Source organism: Carettochelys insculpta, chromosome 5 (assembly GCF_033958435.1).
Source record: "Carettochelys insculpta isolate YL-2023 chromosome 5, ASM3395843v1, whole genome shotgun sequence".
Taxonomy (NCBI): Eukaryota; Metazoa; Chordata; order Testudines; family Carettochelyidae; genus Carettochelys; species Carettochelys insculpta.
In genome coordinates this window covers 64,152,393-64,165,921 of record NC_134141.1, presented here as the reverse complement: position 1 = coordinate 64,165,921, position 13,529 = coordinate 64,152,393, and the positions used below count along the sequence as shown (strand labels likewise).

The following is a 13,529-nucleotide window of genomic DNA, read 5'->3' as shown; positions in this document are numbered from 1 at the left end:
CTCTCTTCACTTCTCTTGCCCCACCCCCAGTTCCTTGACACTGCTACAACACCACTAGAGATTCTCCAAGTATAAGGCCTGGGGACAGATGGAAGGGGTACATTAAGAGTATGTCTGCGAGAAAAGGGGCATAGCCTGAACATCGCTGTGCTCCAGCAATCCCTGCATGCCTGAAAGGTCTCTGGAATGGGGAGGGACATCACAGACAGACACAACTCAGACACAACTCTGGTAGCTATTTGCTTGAGTTGAGAAGGTGTCTGAGGGTGCCAGATGAAATGAGCAGATTTTTCAGGAACTGAAGAGGACTGTGGGCAAAAGTTGATGGAGGCCTAATTTGACTTTCACATGTTGAGCATCACACAATTTCAGGCTTCAAAGAGAAGGTTCAAGCACTTTTACTAGATAAATTATTGGCTTCCACAATGCCACAAAACTAGGTCATGAGGGTCTGAAAATCCATTTCTGCAAACCTGTCTCTGTTCAGTGAGCCTACCCAGTTACATATTGCTTTCAGAACATGAATTACTATAATCGTTATAAATTATTTTCTGTATCTTGAAGCAGCAGTGCATGGCTTCAAAAACTAGCATCAAACATTTCTGGATTATAGTCCTTCTTGTTTAGGCAACAGACAGTAGTCATACTTCAATACAGATCTGACACCTTTTGCCTTTGATACATGTGGAGAAAGTCATGCTTTATTTATTGCCAGAAGCTGTTGCATGTTTATATGCAGCTGTCTCATCTGAAGGTATTTTTGCCCATTGCTATGTGTCGGTACCTAAGAATTTACCACTCTTCAAAAAGCAGAGCTTGTCAGGATTATTTGTAGCTGAAAGAACACTGATTTTTTTCTTCTAAAAAATATCCTTTAGTCAAATTGGAATATGACCTCTCCTATGCTCGTCTGAAGTGAAGTTGTATAGATATTTAATTCCTTCGAGTCAGAAAGCAATGTTTCATACTGACCTAGGGTGTGCTTTCTATTTTAAAACTAAATTCTACTAAATGAAAGTGACTTCTTAATTACATAATAATAGCAATTATATAATGCAGTTGACCTTTGAGGGGCTATACAAATATTAACTGATCAAATATGCTATAGCAATTCAAAGATAAAATGAGAAATGGGTATGGCACAGAAAAAATCTTTCCAGAACAGACAAGGAAAATTATGACGACATAGACAGTGATACGACTATATAGAATCAAATCTTCAAACTGACTTCTAAATATGTTTTGTTCTCTCCTCTGTCCCTTCCCACCCCTCCCCACTTTACTATTTATGCAGGAAACCGTGCACACAGATCTGGTAATTTCACACCTATTTATCCAGTGTACATGCATACTGAAAATCACGTTTCTGGGGGCAGGAGAAAAATGAACATCCAAACGGCATGCGAGACCAAAAAAGCCTTATGCACACAAGGCTTAATTGAAGTCCTTAGTATCCTGCAGTCCTTACACATACAAAAATTAATATCAAACATTTCAGTTGTATATATGGAGGTGTAACTCTTCTTTGTACCAGGATGAGTGGTAAAATAGTGGTATTTTGCCCATGCACTGCATCTTTTAAATACATGGTGGAAAGTTGGACATTTCATACTAGCCCTCCTCAAATATTAGTAAACATATATTTAATAACTGAGATCCTTGGAGTTACTTTCATATGTGGCAGGACGACAGGACTGGGCCAGAAAAGTTCATTTAAACCAGCATACAGTCCCGAGTGACCTTGTTTCACTTTTCTTATTGTTTACCTTCCTAAAAGCTGGGTTACTATATCACTTGGCTCAGATTAAATCGGAAATCCTTAATTTGATGACTCTGGTGTGCAAAATGTTTCTTTTTGTTTTTAAAGGCCCTATTCTTAAACTGATAATGCACTAGGCTGAGATGTTATCCACCTAAGTGACTGCATGCAAAGCATAGAAGTCTTTCAGCATAAAAATTGGATGCAACCAGACTAATTTTACTCCAAACATGTTTTGCAGAAACTTTTCAGATGCTGAATTCAGAGGACAAGGGAGTATTGTAAAAATATTGAATATAAATATAATTAACATGGGACCTATATATATAGACATCTCCTTTACAAACAGAAGAACACACAGAGTTAAGGGACAGGCACTCCGGTTCATCTGTAGGAATCAAATACCTTGGAGAAGGACATGCGTTTTTTTTCTCCACATCGCAGTGTTCTGAGTACTGATGTTGCATAGAAGGCAGCTTCTTTTGAGGTTTGCTTGGCAGAGGGATGGTGGGACCAACAGGTGGTAAGTAGACCTGGGAGAGTGTACTGGCCACTCTCCAGCCCACATATTGGCAGGAGGAAAAAGTCCTGGGACATGCTGAAGCTTTTGCACTTGAACTAATAAAAGGATTTGCTGGACCATTTGCCTCAGCCTGTTGAACGAAAAGAGAAACTAAATTAAGCCTACCCACTACAAACTGCTTGAAACAAGGTAATGGCAAAAAAGATCTGGGCTATAATCCATCTACAGTGAGAATTATAAATAAGGCACATAGGGCTTTCTGTCATCCACGGCTCACTTTGATTCAGTTCTTCTCCTTTGAGTCACCGTATAGAGTGAGGTAAAGGAAATCAAAGGCACATTGAAGATTATTTGATTACATTTATAGAACAAAATGATTAAAATAAAACTTCCCTGTGTGTTTCTCTTTGGAATCATTAATAGGCACTTCTCAGTTTCAATAAAATAACACTTATTATATCAATTTAAATCTTACCTAAATTTATTTGATTAAAAACTTTTTACAGAGCCTTGTGAAGGTATAATGAGTAACTCTCCAATCTTACAGACAGCCATTCTGTAAGCTTTAATTACATATGCAGCTTTGCATGCCCACCTCCCAAGAACAGGAAAACTGGCAGTTTTGTGCACCCACAGGGTAATAGAATTTGAGTAGAAGACATGTGTGTGTAAAATATTCATTTCCCATGACTGATAATTTGGTTTTATATATGCAAATAGAGGCACTTGAAAAATAGGTGAAGTCAGGTTCAGAAACTTTGAACTTTTCCCCTCCCATTTAAATGGAACCTCGTGTGCGCCAATACACATCAGTGCCGATCTACAATATATTTGAGAGTTTGTGTGTGTGAGAGAGAGAGAGAGAGAGAGAGAAACTGTTCAAGAGCTCCTCTTAAATGATAAGAGCTAAGACCAACAAATTGGTAAGCAACCTCCTCTTAACATAATTTAAAGCAAGCTAAGGGTTTGCTTGTGCCAGGACAATGGGATGTGCCTGGAATCCGTGTGTTTCTCTTCAAATGGAAAGGGAGGGCTCTGATAGCAGGGACAGTTATACTCCAGAATGACCACACAGAGGGGCAGCAAATGTGCCAGCCCTGGGGAGCCACCACCAGCTGGGCAGCATGGCCTCTGCTGCGCCCAGCTGGCCTTGGGGCCTGATTCTTCTTCTTCTGCCCTGATTCTTGCATCCCCCACCCCCTGCCATGAGCCTCCTCATACCTCCTAACCCTCTGCCATGACTTCTGCACCCCCATGCCTTGTTAGCAGCCCCCTGAGACCTTCCAACCCTCTGTCCTGACACCTGCATCCATCACCCCCTGCCCTGACCCCCCCCCACCCCCAACCACAACTCCTGTACTCCCCAACACCATCACCTACCTGCCACAAGCCCTTCTCATCCCCAAGCTCCTGCCCTGCCTCCTGTACCCCCTAAACTCCCAGCCCCCCTGCCCTGAAGGACCTGGGCAATGTTGGGTAAATCTTCCAGTATATATAACTATTTTGATTCAATATCAGAAACTGCCCCTTAGTCCAAAAGAATATTAGCTACACTAGAAATAAATTACAAACTCTGAACAGAGACAAGGTAGATGAGGTAATATCTTTTATTAGCCCAACTTGTCTCTCCCGCCTACAGAAGTTGGTCCAATAAAAGATAAAAGATATTACCTCACTCCTTTGTCTCTTTAATATGCTAGGACTGGCATAATTACAGCAATATTGCGTATAAAAATATGACATATTTTTGGGAAAGGGACAACAATATTTTTCTTATTATATTTTATATTTAAATAGTAATGTATCTGTTCCTGTTATCTTGTTTTGACGATAACCTTGACTGTTTTTAATTACTTTTCTTCTCTGGGGATGTTTTAACTAAGAGATGCCCATGAGGCATATTTTTCTTCATTAGAATCTGCTTATAACCATTGGAGATGCTAGCTTCAAAATGTCACACAATGTTCTAACCAGTCACTTTTTATGTTCATAATTGATCTTTCTTGAAAATAAATCGGAAGTTGTATCTTGTCTCTTCTGTTTTAAAATACCAATGGCAAACTATCTGCTGACTGTTATAAATCTTTGTGCAGCCCTTTACCAGTCAAACTTCATTTATATCCCTCTCAACCCTTGTCATGGTAAACTGATGGAATAAAGAAAGCTTTTTGTATCAATATTAATCACACTTCTTAGCCCTATCAAAGTCTGTTTTTTGAGGTAACGTTTATTACTGTCATTATGTAGGTACATTTGATCAATTAAGAAAGTTAGTAACTGTACAATTTGCTGCTTCATTTCACTTCAATTCCTAAACCTTTTAATTTTTTTATAGCAGATTCTGCTAGTGTCACTACACAGTTATGGCTGTCAGCATTTCCATTATAAATCCTGGTTTTGGTTTTGGTTTTGGCTTTACTTTATTTTCACCCAAACCTTTGTAACTGAGTTGTAAAAATTCAGTCTGTGCAGAGACTCAGCATACAATTTCTCATCAGATTTGTCTATGCACAAATGCCCATTAAAATTGTTTTGGCTGTCTGTAACATCGAAATGGGGAAAATACTACACCACTTCAATATTTTTGACACATTATCAACCCTTGTCTTTCCTTAATAGAAAAACTGTGAACATGGAACAAGTACTAAGGAGCTTGCTTTCCCTAGTGAACAGAGCATGTGTTCACTCTCAGTCACGCCTTTAATTTCTTTCAGGTATATGGGAAAAAGGGTAAATAAGCCTCCGAATTCAACAGAGCCATTGCAGATTTCCCCGCCGTGTTCACCAAGGACCTAATATGCAACCTCTTGCTTTAGGGTCACCATATTCTGTTAGTCTCTCTGCCAATGAATCACCCTTTCCCAGAAGGTGATTTCTACACAAGATAAATTGTAACCTGCTGTTTTTTAGTTTTTAAGACCAAAACAAACATGTTTGTTCATCTTAGTAGTCTTTCCAAGTCCTTCCTGGAACCCCTGCCAAACTCTCTGAATCCCCTTCTCAAAGTCCTGTACTGTATAAATACATCTGTCCTTTGGGCTTAAGAGACCTGAGACTTAACTCTCCTTAGAAACCATCAGTGCTATACTTTGTATTGACAAAGTAGTTGCTAAAGAAAGATGCAAACTAGTTCAGAACTATCTGTGGCCATAGCCCTCTGCTCCAAGCCAGTTCCTTTGTACTGTGATGGGATTAAAAAGCACTGAATCTTCTTTCACCATTAACATGTAAACAGTGACAAATATCAGAGAGGTAGCTGTGTTAGTCTGTGTCTTCGAGAACAATATGAAGTCCTGTGGCACCTTATAGACTAACAGATATCTGACGAAGCGGGCCTTTACCCATGAATGCTTATGTTCCAAAATATCTGTTAGTCTATAAGGTGCCACAGGACCTCTTGTTGTTCACAGTGACAGAGCTGCTTTCTGTGCTATCCTCCAAGCAGCCTCAGCAAAGCGGAGCTGGGATGGTTGTTGGCTTGCAGGGGGAAATGGTGCATTATTAGTATAAAGCTTTTCTCCATTGGGGTAGATGGCCCTTCATAGCCATTGCGAGCTCTAGTTAGTCTAGAGCAGCTGTGCAGCTTTCCTGACCTACGTCAAGGATCCGATTGCTTCCTGGTGGCAAGGGGAGTAAGGGAACCCACAAATGCCCTGCTCAAAGTTTCATCCATAGGTATTAGACACAGCTAAGGATGGAGGCCTCCAACTTTGCAAGACAACCTAAAAATGAAAAACTTGAAATGATGGACATCTGTTTCAGTTAACCCCAGTTTCCTGCAGTGCAAAAGGTGGCTATAAGGCAACCAATTCATGAAGCTGGCTCTGTCAGTTTGGAAAGTTATTTATCTTTTGTTCTTTCTGTACCCATTACTATAATGTAATTCAGTAGCATAAAACATGTATCAGACAAACTTTTATAAAAGAGGACTACACAAAATATTAATGGGTCATAAATGGCAAGAATGAAGTCAGTTGTACAGACAGAAAGAGGAGAAGAAAATCTTTCAATATTTCAGGTTTTATAGCAGATGGCAGAAAGTACTTAGACATGATGACTCTTCCTAGATGTGCCAGCATATGCTGCAGAATTGCCTGTACAGCAAAGCCTTGCTCATCGCAAATCTCTCAGGAACGATCACAATCAAAGCCCATCAATTAACCTTTGCTTATTATGCTAGTGTGTGTATGGCAATTTTCGATTTTCTCCTCATACATTAGGTTCACAATTTAGTCTGGATTATTGCTTTGCCAGAGGAAGGTTGCAGAGTTTAGGGTTCTGTTTCTGCTTCTCTGTAAATCTCTATTTTGGACTGTGAGTGTTGTGTTAACAAATGCATGCCCATAGCATGAGACCCATTTCACTTGAACAAATCTGGGAGTTTACGAGAGGCATCGCTAAGGCTGAAAACATCTGGTGCGCCCGGATTTGTAACCTAGTGTGCACCCGGGGGTAGGTGAATGGTCCAAAAGGTTTGCAGTACTAAATCAGCCATTTCCACAAGTGAAAACATGCAACTCAGCCACTAGTGGGTTGCACCTGCCACATGGGGATAATATAGGTGTGGCTTTGGAAACTTATCCAGCAGATAATTTTTCAAAGGGTTCTCACTGCATCCCAAAGAGGCAGTGTAGCCCCAGAAATGTGCAGCACAAATGACTATACAAATTTCCTCCACATTTCTTCCAAGTCTTCATAGCAGGGCATACACGCTCTGTTAAGAGCAAGCAGGATTCTTTCTGCATTGCCATTCCCTGAACTGTCCTCATGGAACTGTTGGTGAAAACAAAGGCATGAAGTGGTCACATCACTTTGCTCCAAAACTGCATCAAACACAACACCTTTTTGGGACCTGCTGGAGTACTACCATCTATTGTTGGATGCTGCATCAGGAATACTAATGTCTACAGCTGGGGTATGAACCATGGCCTTTCTGTCATATCGAGGATGTCCTACTCTGTCCACATGCCATGTCAGATACAGCAAGCCAAGGCGAGCTATGCTTTGAGAAGTGAGGTACTTGAGGGAATGGATTTGCCTTGCTGTAATGGACAGAATGAGTTCCTAGTAGCATCCCTCTGAGACTCTTTCTGTTGCCTTTGTATTCCTCCTTCATCTTTAACTCCACTAGATATGCTTTCCACAGTCAGTCCCTCAGCTGCAGTGAGGACTGCTGCACAGGACATTTGCTCCTGTCATACAGAACTGTCCCCAGGCATTGCTGCCTTTTGCACCCACTATACCACAGTCTTTCCATTAAATAAAGTGACTGAGCTCTGCCTGGCCTATCTACTCTCTCTGCACTCCAGAGCATCTGTCTGCAAGAGGATCTGTGCATCTAATTCTTCTGAGAACTTGGATAGCATCCCAGGGTCACTGTTCCTTCTGCCACCAGTATACTACTCATGGATAAGTGCTCACCAGTGTAAGAGCTGCACAAACCTAGCCCCAGGAAAAGAAAGGTAGACGGCAGCCCTTGATATGAGTACCACTGTTGTTCTCTTAAGACTCGACAGGAATAAACCATCAGAGAGATGGTTTTTCCTCCCACAGTTCTCTAGCAGCAGGGGGGACTATAGCACAACTCAGTATATACTCTTTAGGTTGCTGTTTCTGTTAGAAAGAAATCAGCAGCATCAGCTGTAAAAGAAAAAGGGGGAAAATGGTATAAAATGGAATGCCAGAGTTATCTGGAAAAAAATCTTCTGCTGCATTAATCAAAGTAACTCTGAAATGTTATATTAGCATAGCTTAATGTCTGCAAAATCTAATTACTTGAGGCAACAATTTCAGTGCCTGTCTCTTAAAATCATACAGAGCAGTTTCAGCCTTTGGAGAATGGCTGTGGTGGAGAGACCACTGAAAAGTTGTTTTATGCTGAAATGTCTGGTACAGATGTATACTTCAGTGTGCTGAGAGACAAGAATCCATTAAGCTATTGAGTACGCCCCTGCTGAGTGGAAGTTAAGGAACACTCAGGAAGTACATTCAATGCACTAAGTTAAGCAGTTGTGTGTTCAGCTCTTTCACCTTCCGTGAATTTCTGAAATTGCTTTTGCCTCTGCAACCAAATTCATGACTTGGCTAGTTTGAACAGAGTACTCTTTCAAGCAAAGAAAACATGCTCATCTTTGCCTGGAAGGGCAGCTACTGTGTATGTAGATTTTCAGAGCCCACCTCACTCCTGAAGTCTACGAGCATTCCCCTCCCCACCAAAGCTCCTCCTGCTGCAACAACCTATCCTATGGTTGGGGGAGGGGAGATTGCAGCATTTCCTTCTTCATGGGAAAGGTTGTAGGCTTCTACACATAGGTACATTCAGGTGATCAAGGCCATCCACACTATGACGGTGTATCTCTGCATAATTTCTGGACCAAATATTCCCATTGGCTTCCTGGCACAATTGTTCCCTTTGAAACATGCTGCCAGGGAGCCTATGTGGGGGCACAGGAGAATCATTATCAATGGTTCACAACTGACCTGGCAGGACACCTTAAGTGGGATCCCTCAGGATTCTCCCCTGCCTCGTTTCTATTCAATATCTTCATACGTGATTTAGATAATAGCGAAGACAGCAAACTTAGAAAGCATGTGAATGATAGTGTGCTGAGAGGGATTGCAAGCTCTTAGGAGGACAGCGTTAGAATTCAAAATGATTTTGGCAAACTGGAGAAATGATCTGAATTAAACAGCATGAAATGAAATAAGGACAAATGCAGACAACTGTGCTTAGACAGCAATAATCAGTTGCAGCACAACATGGGAAATGACTGCCTGGGAAGCAGTTCTGCAGCAAAGGATCTGGGAGTGGTAGGAGATCACAAACTATGGGTCAATAATACTGTGCTGTTGTGAAAGGGAAAAAAGATCATTCAGGGATGCATTTGCAGGCATGTTGTAAGCAAGACATAAGAAGTAATCCTTCTAGTCTGCTTATGACTGGTAATGCCACAACTGGAGAAATACGTCCAGTTCTGGGCACCACACTCTGGGGAAGATATGAACAAATTAGGGAAAGTCTTGAGGAGACCAACATATAGGAACATGACTTATGAGAGAAGACTTAAAATAATCACAAAGAGGGAGCCATGCTAGTCTATATACTATCAAAACGAAAAAGCAGTCAAGTAGCACTTTAAAAACTGACAAAATAATTTATTAGATGAGCTTTTGTGGGACAGACCCATGGTATAGAGACTCCAGAAGAATTCCACAGAGACTTTAACAATCTGCACCCCACCATCAACTTATGCCTCGATTACTATGCTAAGAGATACATTTCCTGGACACTGCAGCACAAATCAAGGATGGCCTGATCGGTACCACACTGTACCAGAAACCCACTGATCGCTATACTTACCTACACCCTTCTAGCTTCCATCCTGCATACATAACTAGATCCATTGTTTACAGTCAAGCCCTTAGGTACAATTGCATTTGCTCTGAACCAACTGACAGAGACCAAAAACTACAAGATCTCTACCAAATATTCATAAACTTGAATTACCCACCAGGAGAAATAAAAAAACAAATTGACAGGGCCAGACGAATACCCAGAGACCAGCTACTCCAAGATAGGCCCAAAAAAGCCAAGAACAGAACACCACTGGTCATCACCTACAGCCTCCAATTCAAACCACTGCAACGCATTATTAAAGACCTACAACCTATCCTTAATCAGGATGCCACACTCCAGAAGGCCCTAGGTGACAGGCCTGTTCTCTCCTACAGACAACCTCCCAACCTTATGAGGATTCTAACCAATAGCCATAGTCTATACTGCAGGAATACAAGTCCTGGGACTTTTCTTTGCAACAAAGCCCGCTGCCAGCTTTGTCCACATATCTATTCTGGCGATACCATCACTGGACCTAACCAGGTTATTCACAGAATCATGGGCACATTCTCATATTCCTCAACTAACATCATATAGGCCATCATGTGCCAACCATGCCCAGATGCTTTGTATATTGGACAGATGTCAAACTCTCTCAGACAAAGAGTTAATGGGCACAAAGCAGACATCAAAACATTCCTGCTCCACAAACCAGTTAGTCTACATTTTAATGGAGTGGGCCATTCTGTTAATGACTTAAGAGTCTGCATCTTATTGAAGAAGAATTTTCACTCTGCTTTAGAAAGAGAAGCTGCTGAACGCTCTTTCATATTCAAATTCAACACATTAACACGTGGTTTGAACTGGGATGCAAATTTTCTGGGGCATTACAGGGGCTCTTTGGCATACTTGGCTTAATCTAATTCTTGACTTCCCGCCCCTCTGCTTTCTGATTTGCTCAGCTTGATAATTTTTTTCTGATTTTGTCAACTTTGATTACTGTTTTTGGTTCTCTGTACCTTAAATATTGAGTCTGTTCTGGTCTGGCTATGGTCTGAAGAAGTGGGTCTGTCCCACGAAAGCTCACCTAATAAATTATTTTGTTCGTCTTTAAAGTGCTATTTGACTGCTTTTTTGTTTTAAAATAATCAGTTTCTTTATTCTGGAGAACATTAGAGGATGGGTGGAGGGACACTGACATAAGGAGGAAGGTGATAAAAATGAGCTGGCAATGTGTCCATACACGGACACAAGTGTCGATAGTAAAATTTTTGAGGTCTTTGGAGGCAGCTCAACACATTACCTTTGCTTTCTGACCCCCCACAGCTGACTCTACAGCTTCCAACCATCCCATCGGCCAGGACTGGGAACTTCAGCCAATGGCAGGTTGGGCGGTGCCTGCAGACAGAGGCAGTTTGCCTGACGCAGAGTTGTGGCGGCATTTCCACCAACAACAACAGGGAGCCACCAGCGGTGCCCTCCCCCCTGAAAAAAATTGTTCTACCCCAGTTCTTGCTTGCAACAAACCACAGTTGGAGTCTGCCTCACAGAGTGGATGCCCTGGTCAGGAGGCAGAGGAGATTCTCACCCACCCTGAGACAACCCCTGTCCAGAAGGGGGGTTTGCCTTGATCACAGTGAGGGGAAGGGAAACCTCCTCCACTGAGAGACACACCCCAACATCCCCCAGTTTCCATGTATATTAATTGAAAGAAGGAAACATATTAGAATTTTTTCTCCAGTTTTAAATATGGATGTTGGTTGCTATATTTTTCTTTTCCCCCGCCCCCTGCCCCCTCAACACACACAAATCAACCCACAGCTCTTCTGAACTGAAATAAAATGAAATCATTATTGTGGGAAGTTTCATTGATACTGAAATTTAAAACTTTCTGCACCCATTTCTACATTAACTTAGGACCGCAATTAAACAAAGGAAATCAAAGACTAAGTTCCAAGCAAGTCTTGCTATTAATCGGATGAAAGAACCAGTACTTTTACCGAAATTTCTTTCAGTCTGAAAAGCACACTTTAATCTCAAACTTCAACACTAATACAGAGTGAATTGCAGATGTGCCAAATTAAATGTTATACTGGAACAATATAGCATTGGGTACAATTTAATGTAATACAATAGTATTGTATTGCAATAATCCATACCTGGCTCTAAAAATAAAATTCTGACTATTCAATCAAATTATTTATTTATTTTATCTCTAAACTTAAGTCATTTGTTCAAGTACAGCTGTGACAAGGTTGGAGCCAACACAATACCACTGGATAGTTTTTTTTTTTAGGGCCTGATCCTACAGCTGCTAAATTCAGTGAGTTTTGCCCTTACCAGCAATGGATGTAAGATTAGGCCTTTCACTGAATTATCTGAACTGGGTTTCTGCATTTTTTGGGTTTTTGTTTTAAATATAATTTAAAAGTAATACTTGATAGGAACACAATATATTATTTAAACAAAAATCATAAAATTAATGACAATAGTGCACTGGTTATACGAGTTTAGTGTAAACGTTTATTTCAGTGCCCTGTCTCAGAAAAAAAAAATAGACTGTAGCAGTGAGTTACATTAAAAAACACTACCATGAGTTGAATTCTTAGTCTTATTTATTTATTTATTTATTTATTTATTAGCTAGTTAGTTAGGTTACTGGGTTTGTTTGTTTTCCAGTTTGGGACACTGTGCACTATTTTATGTGTTGAATGATGACTGAATAACATAACCTCCCACCAGTGTCCATCACTGAGTCCAGTAATTTTGTCAAGTGCCTACCACATGACATGGTGGTGCCTACTCCTTGCAATAAATTGTTCTCCTTATCCACTGAGGATAGGATAAGACTTAATGGGCTTAAATTGCAGCAAGGGAGATTTAGGTTAGACATTAGGAAAAGCTCCCTAACTGTAAAGGCAGTTAAGCACTGGAACAAATTACCTAGAGAGGTTGAGGCATTTCCATTACTGGAAGTTTTTAAGAACAGGCTAAACAGAAACCTGTCAGGGATGTCCTAGATGTAGGGTGACAATCTGTGCCGTACTGGGCGGGTTGGTCCCACATTTGGGATGCTAAAAAGGTGTCCCGACTTTTTTTTTTAAAGGGACTAATTGTCCTGTATTTGCCTTCTCCCCGCCTCCAGCCTTGGGGAAGCTGAGGGAATGTGGATAGCTGCCACTTCCCTGGGCTCCCAAGGAGTGCCGGGGGCTGTCGCTTTCGCAGGGATCCGGGGGATCTCTGGCGGCTGCCACCTTCCTGGGCTACCAGGGAGCGCTGGCAGCTGCTGCCTCTTTCCCAACTCCCTGGGACTTGGAGGACCCACTCCTCCCCCACATATCTCCCTGTGCTATATTTGGGACAGGAAGAGATGGTCGCCCTACCTAGATGATACTTAGTCCTGCCTCAGAGCAGGGGACTGGACTAGCTAACCTATTGAGGTTCCTTCCAGTACTATACTTCTGTGACTCTGTGTGCATTCTCTTTGCCTCTAGTACCTCCATTCAAACCCAGTTGTCACTCCTACCCCTGGAGCATGCAGGAGAGACTGGACACACTGGAACATGCAGAGAGACTTGTGCAGCATCTGACACAGCTGAGTCCTATTTCCATATGAATCTAAGGCTCTCACTGCAGTAGAGAGCTGCACCACTGCTCGCTTTCTAACATAGTCGCTCTATGCTGGTGCGAGAGAGCACTCCAGTTGACTTAATCCATCCCCAAGAAATGTCAGTTCCTATATCAGCAGTAAGAATTTACATATCTAATTACACATGTGATAGGGCCCACCTCCAAAGCACTCATGGTATTTTTTTCTGTTGTGTATTAATCAGAAAAATGGTTAATTGAAGTCATACAGAAAGAGAAAAAATGAAGTATGAATAGGGTTGGAAGGATTAGATTTTTCTCAG

At 41.4% G+C, this 13,529-nt stretch overlaps 1 protein-coding gene across 1 annotated transcript in view; it reads right to left on the bottom strand.

Annotated features, from left to right (window-relative positions):
- Positions 1 to 13,529, bottom strand: part of TMEM232 (transmembrane protein 232) — a 130,712-nt gene that overhangs the window by 35,893 nt on the left and 81,290 nt on the right. The window contains exon 11 of the mRNA XM_074994181.1: positions 2,165 to 2,412. Coding sequence (XP_074850282.1) covers positions 2,165 to 2,412 — 248 coding nt within the window. The remainder of the gene's footprint in view (positions 1 to 2,164; positions 2,413 to 13,529) is intronic.